The 24492-nt window shown below is 47.8% G+C and overlaps 1 protein-coding gene across 1 annotated transcript in view; it reads right to left on the bottom strand.

The window, feature by feature from the left end:
* Positions 1 to 24492, bottom strand: part of LOC109292083 (collagen alpha-1(VII) chain-like) — a 262997-nt gene that overhangs the window by 139331 nt on the left and 99174 nt on the right. The window contains 19 exon segments of the mRNA XM_019509339.1: positions 270 to 305; positions 2520 to 2579; positions 3832 to 3903; positions 5443 to 5475; positions 6320 to 6355; positions 7098 to 7133; positions 8469 to 8513; positions 9186 to 9221; positions 9589 to 9633; positions 13906 to 13941; positions 14813 to 14872; positions 15596 to 15667; positions 16465 to 16491; positions 17167 to 17253; positions 17933 to 18001; positions 20262 to 20306; positions 21955 to 21981; positions 22085 to 22165; positions 23185 to 23259. Of these exon segments, the coding sequence (XP_019364884.1) occupies positions 270 to 305; positions 2520 to 2579; positions 3832 to 3903; positions 5443 to 5475; positions 6320 to 6355; positions 7098 to 7133; positions 8469 to 8513; positions 9186 to 9221; positions 9589 to 9633; positions 13906 to 13941; positions 14813 to 14872; positions 15596 to 15667; positions 16465 to 16491; positions 17167 to 17253; positions 17933 to 18001; positions 20262 to 20306; positions 21955 to 21981; positions 22085 to 22165; positions 23185 to 23259 (978 nt within the window).

The raw sequence follows: 24492 nt of genomic DNA, 5'->3' as shown, positions 1-24492 counted from the left end.
CTGAGGCATGAACACCCTTTATTGAAATGCCAGTTTAGGATGGAGGACCGTGCAATTAAACTCCTCCAACCTATGGGGTCTTCCAGGATGTGCAGGACGTCAGAACCAAACTCGCTGTTGGAGCCTTGCAGTTTCTAATCCCCAAAATTTCCACTTTAATCTCATTTGCAAGGTAGATTTTTTTTTTTACTTTACAAAATGTCATTGATGCAAGCTGATTTAGATAATAAATGAAAGCTGTGTTTTTGCTTTGGGAGTACAGCACTCACCTTCTGACCGGGTTTACCAGACAAACCTACGTTTCCCTGTGGAAAAATCAGACTGTAAGTCATTTGGCAGGATTGATGCCTGTGGATGTCTATGAACCCAGCTACCTACCACCCATGTCAGACAAAACCCATGGAAGCAACTCTGAGATCTCCAAGCAAAATGTCCTTTATTGGGAATATAAGGCTACAAAGAGATGGCACATTTGTCACAAGATAAGCCATTTTATCCCGAGACAAAGTACAATTATTCATGTGTCCATGTCTGTTGTCCTGGAATACCTCCTAAAAAGGTTTATGGGTTAAGAAATACTAACAGGACATCTCAAAGTATGTTTCAACACTTATCCTGGGATTGTATGATTGAATCAATGGCAGAAAAGTGGCCGTGCATTCAGCCGGTCACTTAACCCTGATTAGAAGGGCAACGTGTGTACATGCCAATCCCCCAATATTTCTGTTCCAGGACAAATACAGGCACAATTTGTCCAGGGATAAATTCATTGTCTGTTTCTAACTTTAGTGCTGTAGCCAAGATTTTCAGAAATGACGACCAGTATGGGGTACCTGACACATGAAAGGGACTTGAGGTTTCCAAGACTGCTGAGCTCCCACCCTCTGAAAACCAAAGCTCCCAAGAAAACATAAGCGCTCACAGCACCCAAAGACACGAGTCTTGATTAAAAACCTTGGTCAAAGTGTGCCCATGTCTGCCATACTAGACTGGGGACAGAGCCGTGGCATCTCTGTGTGACGGTGTGGGCCCACTCCAAGTGAGACAATTGTGATCATAAAGGGGTAGCCCAAGCCGGTGCCCCCACATGGAGTCTTCTCTTGGCTAAGCCTGTCTCTGCTCTCAGCTGTCTTTTGTATTTCATAGTTTCATAGTTTCTAGGGTCGGAAGGGACCTGAGCAGATCATCGAGTCCAACCCTCTGCCATAGCAGGAAAGATTACTGGGGTCAAACGACCCCAGCAAGGTGATAGTCAAGCCTTGTCTTAAAGCCCCCCAGGGTAGGAGCCAGCACCACTTCTCTTGGAAGTTGGTTCCAGATCCTAGCTGCCCTGACCGTGAAGTAGCGCCTCCTGATATCTAGTCTGAATCTCCCCTCCGCCAGCTTGTGACCGTTATTCCTGGTCACTCCTGGCAGTGCTCGGGGGAACAGGGACTCCCCCAGTGCCTGCTGATCCCCTCTGACTAGTCTGTAACAGGCCACTAGATCCCCCCTCAGCCTTCTCTTGTGGAGGCTGAACAGGTTCAGGTCCCGTCACCTCTCCTCGTAAGGCCTGCCCTGCTGCCCTGGATCATGCGAGTGGCCTCCTCTGGACCCTCTCCCCTGCCGGCCCCTCGTGGACATGCACCAGAATAATTCTCTCAAAAAGCTTCCCCAGGATGGAGGTAAGACTAACTGGCCTGTAGTTCCCCGGGTCCTCCTTCCTCCTTTTTTGAAGATGGGAACCACATTGGCCCTCTTCCAGTCCTCTGGCGTCACACCAGAGCACCACGAGTGCTCGTACAGCCGTGCCAGGGTTCCCGCAAGGACCGCAGCCAATTCCCTCAGCACCCTGGGGTGGAGATTGTCCGGACGATCTGATTTAAATACATCCAGTCCTTCCAGACGTTCCCTGACTAGATCCTCCCTGACCCTTGGCCCGGGTGCACCTCCCCTGGGGCCTGAGGGGGGCCCAGTGGGGGGGCTGATCTGGTCCCTGCTCAGGAAAATGGAGGCAAAGAAGTCGTTAAAGAAATCGTTAAATAGGTTAGCTGGAAAATGGAGGCAAAGAAGTCGTTAAATAGGTTAGCTAAAGACTCAGTCCTATGCTCTTTGGTTTGCAGCTGAACCCATGTGAAGAGGGCACAAAAGCATGCTTTTCATCTAAAGGGCTTTGATCTCCCATTTCCACACACACATTTATTCATAGGGTGTCCCAAGGAATGCTCTCCCTGCCCTCCAGGCAAGTCTTATTCGCAGTTCCCCTCAGTTAAACCCTTTACTTTGCAGCCACGCAGCCTGGTCTGAGCTGCCTTGTAATGCAAGAGTGCCCTGGGGACCCGGGGTTCAATTTTGAGGTGCATCACTACTGCTCCTGGTTTAATTTGCTAATGAGAGGCCATGCAGGCCAGGTTTTGTCTCAATGCAGTCCTGCTGAAGTCCCATTTGGTCATTGAAATGGAGCAGAAGTCAGCTCAGGGTCCTTCTCCTTTTTCATCCTTTCCCTTCTCAGTTTCCACCCACCACTTGGCCACACTCACCCTTTCTCCAGGGTCTCCTTTCAATCCCTGTTGTCCAGGAATGCCAAAGCCTGGACTTCCCTGGTAGAAGCACAAGCAATACACATAAATTCATCACTATGCTGCTTGCAATGAAACCTAAAGATCCTTTGGCTCTGCTCCCTGATCTGCACCCCAAGGACATTTGAGATGAAACCATGTCTCTTCACCATGTCTTGGCCAAGAGTCCAGCCCTGGCCTTAACACCCAGCATAGAGGATTTCAGGACTGGGTCTTATAGAAAAGCACTGTCTGTGAGGCCTGTCTTGCTCCTACACAACACACTGAACAATCTCCCTCCAGGGCACCGGACATTGCTAGAGTCTGGGTGACAAACAGAGGGAGCGGGTAACCCACCCCACCTGGGTGACACCTGCCAGGACTATGTTAGCAGCACTGCTCTGCCATAAAACCCTTTGAGAAACAGAGTCTGAATAATCATTTCCTCCCTCAGCACCAGCTGGCACTACCTCACCCTACTCCACTTGCCAGCCACCCTTCTCCAGAAGCATGGCAGGTACTCCATCACTTTCTTGTGCCATCGACCTCTTCCTCTCTTGAGGCACTTCTTTCCCCCATGGCCCCAGGGCATAAAATAATAAATGGACACCACTTCAACATCAGTCCCAGAAGCATGCACAAGCCTGGGGTGGGACCCTAACATCCACGGACAGTCCATCACTGACCTCAGAGTAGCTGTCCTCACATGAAAAAAGAAACCCCTTTAAAAACCAACTTGAATGTAAAACTGCAGAACAAGAAATTATCCATAAGTAGGGTGACCATCCATCCCAGGTGGAAATATGAGACATCTGGGACACTGTCCTCCCTCCCATCCCTTCCTTACTGGACTGTGCCCATGCACCCCCAGATGCTCATTTTAATTTGCACCTCATGCCCAGGACCACCCTCCAAAATCCAGCATTGTCCTGGAAAAATGGGGAGGATGGTCACCCTATCCATAAGAGGAATTGTATTAAACATTATCTCAGCATGGGCTATGGATTCTTATCCCACGACCTGGACTAGCCATTAACTCTGGTGATCCTCCGCGTGTTAACTAACTCATGCATCTTAATTGAGCTAATCAACCCTCTTCTTATTTCTCTTGTCAGTGTCCCCTCCCCTTCTCCCTTTCCCTTCTGTACACAGTTGTTTCTCTCTGCCAATCCACTCCTAGCATCTGACAAAGCAGGTTGTGGCATCTCTGAACCAGTTAGTCTCCAAGGTGCCACCTTCCCTTGCTTTCTGCCTACAGACTGAATGGCTTGGATGGCATTAACATGCTCTTTACCTTTTCTCCTTTGTCTCCTTGCATTCCTTTGTTTCCTTGCAGTCCGGGAGGACCAATGGGTCCAATATCCCCCTGAAAATAAAGAAGTCACAAAGTCAGTAGCATTGCACAGAAAGGCCCAGCCTTGCTTATATGGCCACTGGAATCCGTATACATTATAGCCCATAGCTTCAACTGCTCTGAAAGCGAATAATTGTTCTAGACAGCATCCTAGAAAGAGAATGGCTTAGCCAAGCATCATTTAATACTAGATGCATGGTCACGGTCGAGTCATAGCATTGGAAGGGATGTCAAGGGTTGCCTAGAGTCCAGCTCCCTGTGTGGATGCAGTATTTGCTGTTCCTAAGCTGCCCAGAGAGATGTCTCCCCAGCCCCGTCCTGAAAACCTCCAGTGAAGCAAAAGCCACAACTCCAGGATTTGTACAAAACCAGATTTTTGGAGCAAGATTGTTGTTACTGGTCACGTGTCAGTGTCTAATCTCTGTTCACTTCATCTCCATCCTATTGGGATGCTGGGTCTGCCCACATCACAGTGGGTGCATCTACACGAGACGCTTAAGTGCCCATTAGCATAGTTTACTGCAAAGTAAGCATGTGCGTCTACATGTGCACATGCTTACCATGCAGTAAACCTCCCTAATCCAGAGTAAATTTGCTACCTGCAAATCCAAGTAGCAAATTTACTCAAGATTAGTAACGGCAAAGTAGTGCTCATGTAGACACTAAAGTAGTGCTCATGTAGCAAAATCTGCACCTGGTCAGCCGTACATCAGGGGACAGGAGATAGTTCTCTGCCCCCAGGAGCTGCCTGCTGCCAGGGCAGGCTCTGCCACAAAATCCAGGATGGGGTCTATGTCCACCCATCTTGGCAGCAGGGAGCTCTAACCACCCTGCTCTGAGATCGCCGTTGGGGAGCAGCAGGTGGGAAATCCTTATCTCCCAGCCCCCATTCCACCATCATGACTGGGGAGGTGGGGGCTGGGAGACTTATCTCCCAGTGCTGGCTCCATGGCCACAGGGCCAGTGCTGTGAGACCCTTATGGCCCAGCACCATGGGGTAGGTGCAGGCAGAGGCTGGGAGCTGTCCTGCTCAGGGACAGGTCGTGGTCCCATGCCCCTATCACATGATTAAGGCACAGGGTTTGGAAAAAGCTGCAGGGTTGGGGTAGGTCCCAGCCTGCTGCCCAGATCTGCCAGCTTGCTGTGAACTAGCTACTAACTACCCTACCGGCTGATCGGGGCAAGGATCTGGGACCTGCCCTCCCCTGCAGCTATTTCCAAGTCCCCTGCCCCTGATGAGGGAGCCAGGGCCAGGAACTCCCTGCTGCCGGGACGGGGGGACAGCTGTCTCCTGGCCCGGGCTCCCTACCAGCCCCTGGGCTAGCACCCTGTGGTGGTAGGGGCCCATTGCAGGGCTGCAGGAAATTTGGTGCAAAGAGCAACGAATCTGCTCCCTAATCCCTGCATGTGTAGATGCATGCCTGAAAGTGCTTACTCCTGAGTAAACTTAGCCTGGATAAAATGCATGTGTAGATGCGCCCAATGGACACCTGCACTGCCTTAGAGAAAGGACTTACGGCAATTTAATTCTGTGCAATTAAACACCCTTACCCTGCTGCCTTTCTTGCCTGGAGGTCCCACAACCTGAGGATGAAAGGAAGCCACATGAGTGTCCTCTTATTTAGAAACACAGCCTCCCTTCCCAAGGGGGATGTATTTGCATCATGTTCCACTGGGGAGAAAGCACAATTCAAATTCCACAGGGGAAGAAAAAACACCATTTCTGCTCTTTTCTCGGACATCACCCACTGCATTGGAATGGCAGAATCCAGCCTTCTTGCTGTATCAGATACTAGGACCTATCTCAAACCTCTGAGATGGGATTTGGATTTAAGTGTGGCATTGAAAGGTAATTAATAGGCAGCTCAGCCCTGCACATGAACTAGTGGGGGCTTAACTCAACACAAATCAGGGACTGGAGTGATTCCAGGGCTGAGCATTGATAGTTCCAGCAGGTCCTAGCATCCATTAGCATAGATTAAAGTGCCCTCAGAGAGCACGAATCTGCCACGCGATGACTCTCATAACTGGAAATCAGATTAAAAGAATGTGATTTGATTGCAAAATTGCTTTTCCTAAGCATCTGTACAATACCATGCACTAAGAGGCCTTGGTCTTGATCCCCGGGGACATCATAATGCCGAAGACATAACAGTGTTTAACCAAGTGGAATTCCAACAAGGAGCAGATGACAGGAGCCAAATTATCTTCTACAAGTGCAACGAACAACCCCCCATCCAGTGCCCACAACGGAAATTTGATCAAGTGGGAACAGACAGTTGAGGAAAACACATCTTTCCTGCTTCTTCATCGCTGCCTTGCTGTAAAGCTGCGCACCCAGTAACACAAGCCAAATCTGGACTGAGTACAGGCCACAAGATACATTACCCACGGGAAGTTATTAGAACCAGAAAGCACTCGTAGTTACCCCCATTGCTGGAGCACCTGGAAATCCCGGGATCCCCTGGAAAGCAAAGTACATAGATGAAGCTAACAGGCAATTAAGCAGTTTTCATCTAAAAAAAATAAATAGTTTCTTCAATCACCTGTGAGCTCCCAGCTCAGAAGCAAAGCACAAGGGTGAGGCTGGGTCTTCTGCTTATAAAACGTCCCATTGGCTTAATCTACTTACACCGCATGATGCATCTGCCTCTAACCTTGTGAGATCCCTTTCCTGCCCAGCTGTTCTTCTCCATAAACAAATTGTTTCGTTCTTATAGGGATAGAAGGAGACTTCATTTTGTGCTCTGCCTGCTTCGGCTTTGCTCAGGCCTTGTGCACACCCCATCATCCCCTTAGCACTCTGTGGGTGCATCTACACGAGACACTTACTGCGCATTAGCCGAATAATGCTGTGCAGTAGCGTGGCAGGTAAAAACCGTGCTAATAGCCTACAGCGCAGTGTTATTAAGCTAATGAGCAGTAAGCGTCACAAAAAAAACCGTGCACCAGCGCTACTGTGTGGTAACTCTAGTTACTATGCATTTAGTTTAGTACTTTATTAAGCAAGTACTAAACTAAATGCACAGTATCTAAGGTGCATGAATGATCATGTAGACAAGCCCAGTCTATGATGTAACGGGGATTTCTAAATGCAACTCAATACAGTCATGACTTCAAGGCTCTGATCCAGCCTATCAGGAGTCCTGACTCCAGGTCCTGTGTCCACCTACTAGGACAAATTGTTTCATTATCGTATTACGTACTTGGTCTCCTTTCTGCCCCACTCTTCCCGGAAGACCCTGCAGAATGTAAAAGAGAAGTTTCCAGTAGAATAAAACACATCCAATGTTTTTTTTAGTCCATGCGTTGGGCCATGAGGTGACACGATAGCATAACTTATACATAATCATAAGAGTCTCGTCGTGAAAGTCTCCCCAGGGGGCCACACTTTGCAATGTGGAATATGACAGCAGTTGTTTTGCATTTCACGCTGCCAACACACCTCAGCTGGGAACTGGAGCAAGGAGAGGGAAGTTTTGTGTCCGTAGCCTCTCTGCCAAGACTACATACACGCAGCTAAGTGGGGGGGATGATTTTCATGATGTGGAAGCTTGTGCTTTAGGGAGTGCTGCAAAAATCACCAGCCGGCATCACTTAGGCCACTAATCAGCCATCAAGGACAAAGGTCCACCCAAGGCCAGTGGCCTATAGGATGATCGCCCATTGTCAGCATGGCAGTGGGAGTGATGTGGCCAGCAGGACATCCAGGCACCTTTGACTTCCCAGCCCAAATCACCAGTTACACATTTGCAGGTGGGTCATTTGGGCATGGTCATTGGTATGAATCCAGAGCAGGTTCTCACTCACACTGCTCCAGCTGCAGCGAGATGCTTTAAACCCTTTGCCACCCCAGCCAAACCAGCCAGCAGACCGTAAGAAGTCTTCCTGATCTCCAACCAGGGCCAGATTCACAAAGGGTCACCAAGAAGTGATAAAGTCTGTCTCCCAACACCTACCTTTGAATAGCCTGATCCTCTCACCAGGTAGGAGCTATTCTTCATGGATTCCCAGCCATACCCATACACTCATGCATGAAATTATACTAACACTTCTGTTCTTGTGAGATTTCCAGCCCCATTTTTCACTGAAAGACGTGGGAATACAAGTCTCTGCAGTGCCCACAATAGCCTGTACTAAAAGGGCTCTTGGGTAAGACCCAGAGGTCTGTCCAGCAATTAAGCACCTAAACCGAACCCATGGTGATGAGTTGGTTCTAATACGCTGCCCCATGCTATCCACCTTAATGCCGTTCACCCAGTAAGATGAAGGAAAAGGAAGCAAGCCATCATACTCAGGTCCCTTTCCACCTCTCCAGAAAGGAAAATGCCTTTCAGTTCAAGATCCCTTCACCTGGCCTGAGCACTGAAGAGGGACATGAATGCACATGAGAATCGGACCCAATCTCCGTAACCAGAGCAGACACCAAGCAAAGCCCATGAGGTTTTCAGTGGCAAGTGTCTTGACAAGTGGCTCAACAGGCAATGCAACCTCTGGAAGGCGATTCCCTGCCATCTGGACAGGCTGTGGGATGCTTCCCCTTGGAAGATGCAGAATCAGCCTAACCAATTACTTACAGCAATTCCTTGAGGTCCCCTCGGCCCAGCTTCTCCACAGTCCCCCTACAAGGGACAGAAAATGCACTCCTTAGTCTGATGAAGCGTGTTTGTACCCGAAAGCTTGCAAAGAAGAATTTTCCCAACTCTTTCAGTTGATCTAATAAGAGATATCAGATTTACCCAAAGAACTGGGTCTGCCTATGTCCTTAGACCAACACGGCTACAACCTACACCCCTGAAAGGCACTGGGTGCATACGAGTTGCCAGAACTCAACAGACCAATGGTGCATCTAATCTACCATCCAGTCTGGCACTGGACGCTAAAGAGGAAGACATGTACCACTGCCTGGGGACCAACCTCCCTGTATCTTGTAGTATGAGATCTAGTAGCTTATTCCCATCCAAGCAGCTATAAGTACAGGGGCTATTCTTGGACAGGGCTATATTTAACTCAGTTTTGATTATTGACTTACTGAATGGCAGAAGCCTAGAAAGCCATTTAAAAAAAAAATCCAAGCGTGGATGATAATCTTTCTCAATAAAGGAAAGTTGGCCACACTTTCACTAGGTTCAGACGACTCAGACATTGGGCTCAGTTCCCCTGTCAAGCATGCTGGCTTTAGCCCAGAATAATGCTGCCATTTTTGATGAGCTTGACCAGTATAACCCAAAGCGACAAATCAGGCTCATTTTTTTTCTCTCGCCTAGATTCAAGCATCATTTGTTTAAGCTCACCTTCTCTCCCTTGACACCATCTTGGCCTTTTTTACCCTGCAAAACACAAGATGCTTTTATTCACGGGAAGAGACATTTTCAGGAAAAGAGCAGCCTGCCAGCATTTAACCCCTCACACTGCAAAAAGCAAGCAGTAGGCTTTCCTTCTAAAGGTGTTCAGAAAAGGAAAGGGATATCTTTGAACAGCACCAGAGCTTTGCCCTTCATGCTCAGCTGATGAGCTCTGAAGCACAAGACACAATCTCATCATTTTATTCTTAGGTGTCTATGGTCACATGAGAGGCTCCAGCCAAGACCGGGGGCCTGTTGTACCTTTTCATGTTTTTTTCTAAATTCATTTAATCATTAAATTCATTAGCTGTTTTTCTTTTAAACCTCAGACTATCTTCATCCAGAACCCTACCCTTGGGCCAGCTGGTCCTCCTTCTCCAGGCAATCCTGGTTCACCCTAAACAAAAGAGAAAGAGGCATTATTTCCCTGAATTTCCCATGAAATGAGTTTGGAAATTGCTCATTAAAAAGACCAGCCGTTACCCCTTCTTACCCAGGACCCCTTAGGGAAACTGCTTGGCTGTTTTGTCCTTTTCTTTTTCAAGAGGTCCAACTGAACTTCCACAAATGCACACACGTGTGTGCCTACATTTGGGTGCACAACACCACAACTGCAAAATGAAACCCCAGGTTTGCACATGCAAAGAACGAATGTGATATGGATGGTACATCCACACCGTGGTGGCAGAGAGCTGTCATGGTATTTAAGCCTGCCAACCTCCTCCCATGCTGCATATGCCATCACTGGGAAAAAGACAATGGGGACGCCCAGAGGGGATCCCCTGCTGCCTCACTCAGTGACATTTCCTGGGAAGCCAAGTTTCATGGATGGTCTATGGGTGCTGGCAGAAGTGATGTTTTGTTGTGCAATCGGCCCCCTGAAAGTGCTCTAGAGCCATGCCCTGACAGAAGTGCACAGTTGCAGAGCACTTCAAAAGTGCCTGATTGTGCCACAAATTAACCCTCATTACATGAAGGTTCAGATGAAGGCACTCCAAAGCAGCATGCCTTCATTCTTTTCTTTCAGCCCCTGTCTGGGAGCAGAGCTGGGCCCCACCATTCCCCTGGTGCTGTCTTCAGTCTGGGACGGAGGAGAAGGAAGAGAAGGGATCTTGGTCTGGGTTTTGCCCAGTCTTCACTGGAGTGGGGGGGGGGCACCCACTGCCCTCCTCCCCTCCAGTGAAAACTCAGCAAAGCCCAAGATGCATTGCTCAGCAAACCCCATGATGCTTTGCTTCCCCATTCTAAAATATGGGACCATAGTAAGTGGGTTTTGCCCAGTCTTCACTGGAGTGTGGGAAGGGAGCACACACCACCCTCCTCCCCTCCAGTGAAGACTCAGCAAACCCCAAGATCCCTCCCTTCCCTTTTCACCCTCCCATCCTGGAGGATACAATGGAGTTGGTGGGGAGGGGGCTAGGGGAGAGAGGTCACAGACATGCAGCCAGCTCTGAAGTGGAGCTTGATCCTGCCCCCCTACCCAACAGAAAATGTCTGGTGTTTTAGGGGGTTGCTGTAACTCATGGCACTTTCTATGAAGTGCCATGAGTTATAGTGGGAAGCTGCATGTCTGGCAGCACCCTGTGTTCCCAGGAGAACTCACTCTATGACACACAAGACAAGGTCCCACACTCTTGCAAGGGCAGTAGCAAGATGTTATTTCTTTACTATAAAATAGTTCTTTATATAAATTCCTGTACATAAAGTGTTGTTTCCACAACACAGGCCTCATCAAGTTGTTACCAGCAGCTCACTTGCTGCTTCAGGTACAAGCCACAGTGCTTAGCCTACAGCTATGGCTGTGAAAGGGTTAACACAGGACTCTGCCCCTCCAGTTCGCTGAGCACACACAAGCAGCACCCATCTAGCAGCGGCATGGCACGCACCATGTCTCCAGATGTGCTTCTTTTCCACCAAAGAAAACAGCTTCCCTACTTAAGAGATGCACCCCCTATTTTGGGGAAAGCTACATGTTGTATGTGAGAAACACAGGACTCTGTTCCAAAAATGGTGTCAACACCAGTCAGACTGGATAGTCTCACTCTTCAGTTGCCTTCTGCATCTTGTGAAGTTCTTATCTTCAAAGACATCCTGCAGCAATGAGTTATACAGTCTGACTATGCCTCATGTGAAAAGATATTTCCTTTCATTGATGTGAAAAGAGGTGAGGAGACAGGCCACTCACTTGGCATCCTATATGACTGTTTGTCTCAAGGCTGCCATCTATTTCCCAACCACTAAAGCTACCAACTTTCTTTAGCCTATATCAGGGATATACCATAACTTTGAAATAATTTAGTGCTGTTCAATGTCAGTATCTCTTGCTATTTTGACTGAAGATGGCGTGTCTTTGATAAGGCTGGGTAAACCTATTTTCAATAAGCAGCACAGAAGATTTTGATGAACTGTGCCATCTACTGAAAAAAAAAATCCAAACACAAATTATATAACTACATGATGCTGAGAGCAAACACACTGATAGACCAAAATTGAATAACAATTACATATGCCAGATGCTACTGAGAGCTAGGCAGTTGGGTTGCTTGTTCGTAGAACAGTAGTTGATGTTTCATAGAAGGATACTTTTGGAGGCATGTGTTGCATGAAGGGCATCCTTGCTCTTCAGCAGTTTGTCACAAGTCAGAACACAAGTCTTTGAAATTCATTTGAAGCATCCACATTGGTTTAAGGGTTGACACCAAGATTTGTCTTCTCTTCTGTCGTTGTTCGCTTCTGTAACTTATTAGCAAGAGAAAAGACCTTCTCTGTAGGTACGTGGGAGAGATCGTGCAAAACTCAAAATAAGTCAGATGTTTTCTGGAGGAGATTTACTTCATTCTTCGGTGCCCAAAGTCTTCCAGGCTTCTTGATGACAGCTGGATCTTGTGGCTGCTCCCCTCACAAACTTTGGGAGGGTTAAAACACAATGAACACTTCATCAGATAAAGCTCGATCATCAAGAAACAGGCTTGCTTATGAAACGACAGTGGGGCATCTTCACCAGATGGCTAGGCCATTGTGTTTCAAGAGAGCCCAAGAGAAGCTTCCAAACTCCATCAGTGAGTCTCATGTCTCCGAATCCTTCATGCCTGCCATCTTCTTCAGCTTTTTGATCTGAAACTTTGCAAATGTACAACAGGTCCATGTGGCCTCCTCTGCAAAAGAGGCAGAAGGGAGTCCACGCTGGCTCCCTAGACATGGCTACATGTGCATTTGGAGCTGTTTCAAAAAAAGGGAGCTGCTTACAGGGAGTGTGCATCAGCTGTTGTGCTCTAATGGTTACCTTTGGACAAGCTCGGAGCAATACAAATGCATCAAAGTTGCTCCAACGTTAACCCTGGATGAAGCAGGGTTAAAGTTGGAGCTGTTGTGCTGCATTGGTATGGTTCCAGCGACAGCTACTGCCTGAGCCAGAGAAAATACACCCCCTCCCTTTTTGACATGGCTTCAGATGTACATGTACCTTTAGAGACTAACAGATTCAGAGAGACATGAACTTTTGTAGGCAACAACCTTCTTTGGCACACACTGGACTGGCAGACAGGAACAATTATATATATAGAAGGCAAAGGGACAAGGGGAGGAGAAGCAACTAAGAGAGGTAATAGGTTGAGTAGATCAGGGGTGTCAAACTCATTCAGGCCCTCAGGCCAAATGAGTGGTCAACTCCAAGATCCGCAGACATCACTGGGATTGGATGATAGGGCTCAGGAAATCAGATCCCGCTCATGGGCTGTATCTTTGACACCCCCGGTTTAGGTCAACAGATATGAACAAAGCAGTTAATACCTGGAAGGACACTTCAGTTAACAGCTAAGTCCAGATAATAGGATAAGTATCCATAATCCCTGTTAAGCCCATCCCATGTTTAATACAATCCAGTCTGTGCATGGTTTTTTGTTTGGCAAGAACATGACATCAAATTCATTTAGCAAATGAATGCAAATTTGCAAATAAGTACTCTCATTTGAAAATCTGCAAAACTAGCGACTGGCTGTCAGGACACGTCTTAGACAATTTTTTTTTTTTTATGGTTAATGAAAAGCTAAAACATTGTGCCACTAAAGCCTCTTGATGCATAGATGTTTTGGTGGGAGTGATAATACCCATTTTTCCTCTGCAAACACCGGTGAATTAAGGAGGTTTTTGCAAAACTCGTTCATCTTTGCCATCTTCTCCAAAAATGGATATTCTTTTTTGCAGTGCTCCCTCAACACCTCTCTTCCCTGCCATGGTTTTGAGTGCTCTTTCAAGAAGACAAAAACTCTCCCTCTCCTCAATTTAATAAAACTGCAAGACGGAACTTGAGTACAAAGAGCTGCAGCCAAATGACTGCCAGAAAACACAACGAGGCAATGCAAGTAGGCGAACATTGCAACAAATGCTGTCAAGAAGCACCACAGTATTATGTAAGTCAGCTACTCTTTGTGTCTGTCCATCAGGGTGGCAATAAATTACCATCTGGCTGTGGCCCAGCACCAGACATACATGAAAATGGGATGAAAAATAGCTGGCCAAAACCGGCACAAAACTGTAACGTTGCTAATCTTGTTGGACAGTAGGACATACTGCTTAAGGACAGGACTAACCTGGGCAATCAGGGTGTTTGTTAACTTTAATAACCATAAGGACAAAGATTCGGCTTGGATGCATGTCCATCAATACTCACCTTCTGTCCTTCTGCTCCAGGAAGTCCCATCGCCCCCTGCAGAAGAGAAGAGAAAGAGAGAACTCAGATTTAGGACTCATTGCTGGCTCCTAATTCACTCCTTCTTCCCAGCAATCTGTTTCTTTCCTTTCCCTACCCCAGCAAAGCCTGCTTTCCAAGCCCCATCCTCAGCTGGAATCTATCCACTGATTCACAGGGGGCTCATTTTGACAATATCTATCACTCACGTAAATCCAGACCCATCAAACAGGGAAATCATGGAAACAAGATGATCTTGGTAAGAAGATGATCTTGGTCAGAAATTTGAATATGGGACTGCATCTCCTATCACTCATGGCAACCATCGATCCTCCTGGATCATGTGTATGCATGAGGGCCACCCAAACCTTCAATGTATATGCCTGAGCAGGAATTTTTGGAGGAGTGGAGGCTTCCTGTCACTTACTGTGGTCCCATATCTTGGTCAGGAATTTGAATATGGGACTGCATCTCCTATCACTTACTATGGTCCCATATCTTAGAATGGGGAAGCAATGCATCATGGGAGTCCATAGCCCTGATGCATCATGGGTGATATGCATTGTCCCAGTGACTTCAATGGGTTACAGATTAGACCCTCAGTGTCTGTGACTTGATTTAAAAGTTACCCTAGAAATGCAGCAATTGCAGATAAACCTCTGCAGGGCTCCTCCCTGCCCAACATGCCCTGCTAAACCCATCGGGATTTTCAAATACTTGGGAGAATAAAATGAGCTGGCAGAATACACTGATTCCCTCAATGGGGAAAGAGTCACCACCGCGGCGGCGGAGTCTGGGTCCAATCCTTCAGGAGCATTGAAGGTAGAAGGGAGAAGCAGAGCTTGACTACTGCACACATCCAAACTCAGCTGCAAGGGGGGAAACCTACCTTTTCTCCTTCTGCTCCCTTCAAGCCAGGCGTGCCAGGAGTACCTATCCCTGCCTGCCCCTGAAACAGCAATCACAGCCAGTATTGTACCCACAGCAAGGGGAGGAAACATCCAGCAAATTGGTCCTAGTCAGAGCAGTAAACCCCCACAAGCAGGGGCAGTGATTTAGTCCGCAACTAAAGCATACGATTATGAGATGTTTGGTCATGTAACCCTTGGTGTTGCAGGGGTGCAAGTAGAAAAGCTACTTAGACCTGAATGGAAAGGAGGGACATGTGAGGAAAGGGACCACAGGGGTTTTCAGCTAAGGTATAAAACGAAATATTTGGGGTTTTTGTTGTTCTTTGGGGTTTTTGTTGTTCTCCCGCCCTGGCGGGGGGTCGGGCTAGAAGATCTACTAGGTCCCTTCCGACCCTTAATCTATGAATCTATGAATCTATGAAATAAGGAAATCAGCCAAGTTCAGCCAAGGCAGGCAAGTCCCAGATACCAGAAAGGACTCTAGCTCTGACTGGCAGGAGCCAAACAGAAGATGACCCTGGTGTCAGGAGAAGCCAAGAAAGGAGATAAAACAAAGGCATATAGAGGATGGGTCACAGACATGGCATCTCTTCTACTCTGTGACGCAGGAGGGATCAAGTCCTCACCATGGGGGATGGGGACACGATCCTGGCTCTCCACCTTCCATGCATTTGATGTATCCTACTAGTAACAGGCACTCCATGGTTTCTCCCCTACTTTGAGCTGATTTGTATAGAGAGGCATTTTACACAAGCACTGACCTTTTCCCCCCTCGGTCCCGGAAATCCTGGAGCGCCATCTAGCCCTATGGGGCCGGGCAAGCCAGCTCTCCCCTGTAAAGGAGGAAAGTCTGGGTATTAACCAAGGTATTAACAGTCCATGTGATAAAATGAAGCACCACAAATGACTCTGAAGAAGTTCACATGGCCCCTTAGGAAGTGAAAAGTGTTAGTAGACATTTCCCACCTACACAAATTGGAATCCCAGAATGCATTGCATTCTTCCCTCCCACCCTTGAGGGCTTGTGTCCAATAGCTGCCAGCTCAAAGAGCCCAAAGGAAAAAGACTATCCCCAGGCCATACTCACTGGCTCGCCCTTGCCTCCTTTGTCACCCTTAATGCCGTTCTTTCCTCGAGGCCCCTGTAAAGTTCATGAGATGGTATCACTGTCTCAGATAATGTTTCTAGGAGCTACCCAAGCCTTGTCGGTGCAATTGCATTCGTATGTCAAGTAGGCACTAGTAGTCTTCTTCCAGCAGGTCTCTTGGGTATGGTGGCTTCCCAGAAACCACTGCAACCCTTGCAGGACACTCAACCAAGGGAAGTTCACCCCTTAATTATGTCCAGGCCTATTCTCTTCTTCAGGCCTCTTCCACACCGAGGACCCGCACCCATACTTAGCACCAATGGGTAGTTCGAGGAGGTGTGTGCTTGTCAGAAGAGAGGCAGAGACCTGAAAGGGTCCTGCCTGACTTTTTCTGGATTCAGCCCCATGCTGGGCCTCACTAGGGCATGGGTTAAGTGTGGCCACCACAATCCATAAGCCTGGTTCAAAATACACAGCAGGGCTGTTACTCAGTTGTTGAGACACGTGGGCAGACCCAGAAGTGGAAGGGGAAGTAACTCTTACCCTGTTTCCTGGGTTTCCTGGTTCTCCCTGAAACACAAAGGATGGGGAATGTTACAAGACAAGGATGGGGATACTCTTCCTTCCTGTCTCCAGTGGTGCCTCCCCTTAAAAACCTGAACCACACAGGGTTGCAGTCGGCCTCCAAGGGCCATCACCCCACATGATGGTAACATCAGGCCCCCCTGCCAGGCAGGAGGCCACAGGATTGAACATTTGGCCTCAGCTCTCACTTATATCCCGAGAGAGTGAAGTCTTCTTATCCCCAGGGTGGAGGTAGGTGCAAGAAGAACTGCCTCTACCTTGCATGACCCAGATGTCTCAACCCTGAAGATCCAAAATAGAGGTCCTCCCCAAACAAAGAGAAGGGAGATCAAAGCTCAGGCCTCAATCCTTCTGGCACTCCACCTTGCTGGCATTCACAGTCTTGTGAAGCTGAACCATTAAGACCCACCCAGCCTTGGAGGTGATCAAAGGCCACCTACTGCAGCCACAGAAATCAATGGGAAAGGCCCCCTTCATCTCAAAGGCACAGAGCCAATTCCCCTGAAGTCCAGGGGGTCTAGGAGGGCAGGAGGATGTATATCCCCCACAACCCTCCGACTTAATGACAGCAATGCACCTTATGCCCCCATGCTGGACCCAGGCCTCCAGCTGTACGTGCCTGAGCAATGCAGAAGAGCAGCTTGCCACAGTAACACACACCTTTGTGGATGTCCCCGGAGGTCCCTGTGGTCCTGGCAGCCCCGGTGGTCCTGCTACTCCAGGAACTCCTGGCTGCCCTTTCTGACCCTGAAAGCATTTCAGCCAAATATTTGAGAGACGGCTCCCTTCATCATCCCCAGCTCCCTTCATCATCACCCCCTGAGCCAGAATCTGGCAGGGACCAAGCAGGGCAGGGACATAGGTGAAGTGCTCAGCTATCACCCCGCCTGGGTAATCACCAAGCTGCACAGGCATGAACTCTAGGAAGACACCCCTTCCCCTTCTGTTAAAAGGGAAGAGGGTCACCACAGTGCATGAGACGGATAAAGCTAAAGCAAGAAATATCAATGAATGTGACCCTGATGCATGCCCATAGGATTATTTAGAGTGAACACACCCATGCCAGAAAGGCAGCCACCTCTGAGGCAAAAGGCAGCAGCTATTTAACAGTATGCAAGGGCTGCATATAGCCGGGACTCTGGTTCTGTTTTTTATCACTAGCACCAGAAAGGGATTACCCCAAAGCGGGTAGCAAAGCATTGATCTAGACTGTCTGTATGTCTTCTCCTTTCCCCTCTCCCTCTATCTATCTTGGGGAAGGAGCCCTCTTTTCCCATAAACAAATGGCCCCAATCTTTGCCTCTGTTAGAGCATGAGTAACAAGGGAATCCTGACTGCCCCTAGCAGGGCCTGTGCAATCCCCTATAATCACAGGTCAAGGGAGCAGAAGGGAGGGAGGTTGTTTCAGGCACCATTATCTACTCACCGGAGGGCCAGGCTGTCCGTTTCGGCCGGGAATCACTTCCACACCTCCTAGGACATAGCCTGGTTCTCCCTGAACAAGAAACAGCACAAAAAGTGGTTTCTATAGGATCAGAGAATCATAGAAAATGAAGGTTGAAGGGGCCTCAGGAGGTCACATCTACTCCAACCCCCTGCTCCAAGCAGGACCAGCCCCAACTATCATCCCAGCCAAGGCTTTGTCAAGTCAGGCTTTAAAAACCTCCAGGGATGGAAATCCCACCACCTGTCTAGGTAATCCATTCCAGTGCCTCACCACCCTCCTAGGGAGATAGCTTTTCCTAATACCCAACTTCAACTTCCCTTGTTGCAAGTTCCCTTGACAGCCCATTGCTCCTTGTCCTGTCATCTATCACCACTGAGAACAGTCCAGCTCCATTCTTTTTCAAACCCCCACTTCAGGTAGCTGAAGGCTGCTATTAAATCCCTCCTCAGTCTTTTCTTCTCCAGACTAAATAACCCCAGCTCCCTCAGCCTCTCTTCATAAGTCATGTCCCCCAGCCCCCAAACCATTTTCATTGCCCTCTGCTGGACTCTCTAATTTTTCCACATCCTTCCTGTTGTGGGGTGCCCAAAACTGGACACACAACTCCAGATGTGGCCTCACCAGTGTTGAATAGCGGGGAAGAATCACTTCCCTCCAACTGCTGGCAACATTTCTGTGCTCAGCTTCCCTTTCTAAGCCATCCTAGAAACTGGCAACACAAGAAACATGCACCACCATCACCTTTCCCCGCTGGTGAACCAGAACCCCCTGCTGACATAAGTCAGTGTGACTGCATGGACTGCAATGGAGATTTGCAATGAGCCTTCCTGGGTCTTCAGTCTATTGCCATGTTGCTTCAGAGGTTGGTAGAGAGACCTGAACATGGGCACTTGTCTCAAAAGGACAGGACAATGAGAGACAGGTATATTGGCTGGCAGTACTCAAAGACATCCCAAAGCAGAGCACTCGAGCCTTTCATAAATCACGGATCCAGGTGTAACAGTTGAAGGATTTTGTGTTAACAGCTGTTGAGTCCTCTCCCATGGACAATGGTAGGACATGATCTCCATGTGGACGGATGGACTCGACCCAAAACAGCTCTGGCTCCTGAGGAGTTTATCTGAATCCATTCATCCTGGACTTCAGTTTAGCAATTTGCTAATGGGATTTCTTGGCCAGGGGTAATGAGTCCAAGTGGAGTGCCATGCTGACGTGGTTGTACTGCTCCGGGTACCTGGTCTAGCTCATTGGGAGCTCAGCCTACAAGTTTACGGTGCCTCTGTGTTCCCATTCTGCACCCTGGGACTTCTGTGCGGGGGGAAACCATAACACCCAATAGTAGAGTGAATCTGGACAAGCCAAATCCCAGGGACACTTGCAGTTACAGAGATGCTAGAGTGACACTCACTAGCCATGTCCTTCATATGGCTAGAGGCCTTCTGGAAAGTCTCTACCTACTTCACCATTTACAGCAGCCACTTTTTGAGCATTACAGATGACACAATGATACACCCCCCAAACCATCCAAAGCTTCACAACCTCAGCAGAGGTGGGACTGAGACCTCAGCAGAGGTGGGACTGAGACCCTCTCACTTGGATCGTACATGTCCATGGCTGAAGAAAGGGACTAAAGGAACCAAGGCCATAGGAGGAGTCCTCAGGGCTCCTAGTAGTATAGGGCTAACAACTCACATTTGACAACTTTTTATAGAAATCATATAAAAGTGGGGCTGGCAGAAACCCTCCAGAGGTCACCTTATCCAACCCCCTACCTGGGGCAGGATCGGCTGTATCCAAACCACCCTATGCAATCCATAATCTAAACTCGTTGTAAAGCTACCCTCAACCCTGACATAACACAAGACCTAACACCCAACCCTGCCTCAGGCAAAGCAGGGGAACCACAGCAGCTGATGTGCCATGTCTTTAAAAGTTTATTAATATACACTCAAGAGACCCCAGGCAGAGAGAAGTCATGCCCTCCACTAGAGAGGAAGGCAACCCCCACTCACAGTCCGTACCAATCTGACCATGGGGTGAAATTCCTTCCTGATCCCAGATATGATGATTAGTCTGACCCTGAGCAGAGGGGAAAGACCCTCAAGCCTGGAGCCTCCAGCACTGGTCCCAGCAGGAGCATCAGCACAGCCCCATCAAAATGCCCAGCCTTGGCTGCAGCCAACACCCGACACCTTTGAGGAAGGCTGATTCTATCCACTAGATGACAACAGCATGCACACGCATCAATAGCTCATCAGTGCACAAAAGAGGCTTTTTTTCCAATTGAAACATATATAAGGGAACTCACTCTGTCTCCTTTTGGCCCTGCTGGTCCTGGATATCCAGGAGGCCCCTGGGGGTTTAAAATAAATCACAGAATTAAATAATATGGTGTAACCTGATCATAGGCTTGGTTCCAATCAGCAATGCCCCGTGGCAGACTCAGTTGCACTGGGTAACATATAGATGCTCACTTATACAGGTTCCTTCGATTAAGTGAGCACCTATATTCTCTGAAAAAGTGAGCATGTCTATCTATCTATATATACATAGATATAGATAAATAGATAGATAGCATATCTATCTATCTATCTAGCTAGCTAGCTATCTCTATATATGTATAGATAGATTTTTACATATATAGATAGATATAGATAGATAGATATGCTCTATCTATCTATCTATATCTATCTATCTACATCTATCTATATGTATGTATGTATGTATAATCTATCTATGTATACATAGATAGATAGATAGATTCACAGATATAAATATAGATATTTTCTTTCTGCCACCAACCATGCATGTGTAGCCCATGGGTTCAGTGTATTACACATTTCTCACCAGTGGCTGATGTACTTAAGATAACAGCCTAGCACTTCTACCTGCTAACAAATGTATTCCCTTAGCTCAAACAGGAGTTGAGCAAGTACTAGCACTGCAGGTCACATGACCAGTTCCAGGTGATTTTACCTGATGGGAGGAGAGGCTATGCATTCTCACTCCATACAAGAAAACATAACCTCTAAAAAAAACCCAGAGACTGAAAGACAGCCTGGTGGCAATGGTGGTTTCATTAACTTGAGTCCCTGTGGTAGCTGCAACTGGGAACAATGCTTCATGCAGGAAAACAAAGCAATTTGAGAGTGAGAGTCTATGCACTGCCCTTATACAGCAAAGGCTGAACATAGGTGGGCAATTCCAGAACCACAAGTGCCCCCCTTGTTTGAGATAATAGGGCAACTCCAGGATGTGGCTCTTATCCAGCTTGGTGGAGGCCACTAGAGGAAGACATGACTGCACACACTGGGCACACGTACACATGTGCTTTTACTATGCAGTAACCAAAATTACTGTGCAGTACAGGTGCACATCTACGTATGCATGCCCCTACTGTGCAGTAAATACAGCAACTTACGTTGACTTGAGCATAAATGTGATACCTGCATCATGAGTTTACACCTAATAGTTCCTGTGCCATAACGCACATTTAGACACCTTACTGTGCAGTAGCACTGTGTTTGCGGACTGACCTGGGATTAAAATTAGCACGGCGTTAATGCACTTTAACACCTGTATGTGTAGACGCGTACCTATTCCCACTTACTGTGCAGTAAATTTAAGATGGCATAAATGCACATGTAAACATGCCCGCTAAGCCAGCATCTTCCAACATCAGGGAGACAAGTATAAGCAGAAGCAACAAGATGGAGCAGGTAAGGTGATGGGTGATGTCCCCGCATTGGATGGTAAAAGATCAGTGTGATGCTTCCTACCAACTGGACATAGGCAGAAAATGGGCAGGGCCTTAAGCATGGTTTTCCTCATGCTAATGAGGCTCTTAACTCCCCACTTCCTTGCTCATGCCCCTTCCACAGCTGCAATGACAGCAGCATCTCACTAAGACAGAGGGGCACTGCTCTGTACCCACAGACTGCACCGTGCCGGATCTCGCACAGGTTAAAGGAAGCAGGATTTGCTGGTTTCAGGATACTTACGGTATCACCTTGGATACCTGGGAGACCCTGTAGATAGAAAGAAGGATGGAAAAATTAGGTGCTGAAATTCTGGGAGGACTATTTTAAATCAACCCCAATGTTGACAGTGCTCATGAATCCACATATTTACCATCCGCCCTGGGGAGCCAGGGGGCCCTGTCCGTCCGGGTCTGCCAGGCAGTCCAGGAATCCCATCCTTCCCAGGTAGACCCTAAACACATGGAAAACAACAAGGGCAAGTGTGGGGCATCTCCCTGATGAGGCTGTGGGAACCACAAGGAAGCCCGGCCTACAGCAGGTTTGGCACAATGCAGGGAGAAGATCCTGTATAGAGCATAGGCTCCTCTTCCACTAGAAAAAGACTAGAATCATACGACAGTAGGGCTGCAAGGGACCCCAGAAGGATATCTAGTTCAGCGCCCTGCTCAAGGTGGGATCATCCTTGATTAAACCAGCCCAGCCAAGTGTCTGTGCAACCTGCTTTTCACAATTTCCAGGGAAGCAGATGCCACCGCCTCTCCAGGCAGCCTGTCCCAAAGCTTGACTACCCTCATGGTCAGAAAGTTCCCCCTAACCGACAACCTCAATTTCCTCCACTGCAGTTTGAGGCTATTGCCTTCTACAGGCACAGGGGGGAAAAAAGTCTATCTCCATCCTCTTTATAATCACCTTTCAGGTATTTGAGGACTCATTGAATACTTCCATGTAATTTCCAAACTCAGAAATCCCATGGGATTTTCAAGCTCAGCCAGGTTTATGGACTCAGAAATGACCCTGGCGGGGTGGACCGAACTCTGTGCATGGTATATGATCAGCTATGATCATCGATCAGTTCTAGTGCACAGCAGTCCTGATCTCAGAGCAGCTCTCCACCTCATTCAACATTTTTCTTGTCTCTTGGCTTCAACCATGCCCAGGTCCTGACTTCAACAGTGCTGCATTGCTCAGCCTTACAGGAAACTTGGGCCCCTGGGAGGCAAGTGCATCTTCCTTATTAATACGCTCATCATTTTTTGGCCCCCTCTTTATATACTCCCACAAACACCCCTGCACACTCACATGTTCCACCCACATGTACATACCCTCCAAACCTCTCTCTGTTTGATTTTCAAGGCATTGTGAGACAGAACACCTTAAGCACCGATGCAAAGGGGCTGAAGACAGCTCTCCCACTGTCCTCTGTAGCCACTGGCATGTAACCTGGGACATCATTCATGTTTCTAGACTCACCCTCTCTCCTTTCTCTCCCTTTGCTGCAAAGCCGAACGGATCATAACCCCTGCCCGTCTGCAAGCCCTCGTAGCTCTGGAAAAGAAGAAATGAAACAATCATTCAGGACATCGTGACCCTTGAAAGGAAAACAAATGGACCCACCCTACACAGCCCTGAGACACACCGCCCGGGCCACCACTCCACCTTTTCCAATAAGGAAACTTCAGAGGTAGACAGAAAGTGAGCAGATCCTTTGCAAAACCAGCCCGAGAATCAAATCAGCCTCTTTTTTTATGCCATGCACTGCTTATCTTCCTCCATCCCTAGGCCACAAACTATGAGGACAATGCCTCTTCTGTATATTGAACTGGAGGGCAATCGCTTCTCGGGGCGGGGGAGCACTCTCACCTTGCAGGACAAGGAAACACAGCTACAGTCACACGATGAGGAGCTGTAGCATAGGATGGAGACGACTAAAATGGAGATGCAGGAGCTAGGGCATGCCTCATGGTTTTCTTGTCTATCTTTATAGACACAGGAATGGATCTTAGTCTCAGTGACAAGGGCACAACCCAACTATTTGCTCTTGGGGTCTGTAGCAGGTTTGGGGTTTTAAAACAGCAAGGGCCATTAACTACTGGAATAACATTAGTGGGGACATAGGTGGGTTGTCCAACACCCAAATTCTTTAAAATAATGCTTGAAGGCTTTCTAATGGGTACCATGTTCCTTCTAATAATACAACATCTTTAAATGTATGCTGCATCCACATTTTCTGACTCTCAATTTAAGAAATAAAAATTAAAGACTACAGCCTCTAGGGAGCATATAGGATGACTTTCCTTCCCTTTTTCCTTCTCAGATTTAAGAGGCAGGCTATTTTTAGAAGAAATACTTGGTTTCAAAAAAGTGCATTTGACAGTCCAAGGAATATGACATGCGCTAGCTTGAGCAAGACTTATGGGCAGGATGCAGAAGACAAGAGGATGCCTCCAAATGCCAACTGCTTGTGACCTAGGCCGAGGTCTTTAGAAGAAGGCTCTGCTTCTCCTCTGCGAGGCTCCAACTCTGCATGCTGTGATTCTGTTCAAGTCAGTCCTGTTTCATCAGCATAAAGTTGGAGGAGCTTGTTGGAGGATCAAGCTCATACTTCACAGTTGCATGCACTTACTGCACCTGTATTCCCCAAGCACATAGCCACAAGCGCCTATCAGTCATCTCACCTTCTGGCACTTGGGATCACAAGGTCCCTGTGGTCCCTCGATTTGTGGGTCAACAGGTGATAAATCATAGGCCAAGAATTTCCTGTCCACGTCATCTAACTGC

This window comes from Gavialis gangeticus, unplaced genomic scaffold, assembly GCF_001723915.1.
Source record: "Gavialis gangeticus isolate Ggan-Ray unplaced genomic scaffold, GavGan_comp1, whole genome shotgun sequence".
NCBI classification, from domain to species: Eukaryota; Metazoa; Chordata; order Crocodylia; family Gavialidae; genus Gavialis; species Gavialis gangeticus.
Note: the sequence above shows the minus strand (reverse complement) of the source record. Positions and strands in the feature narration are given on the sequence as shown.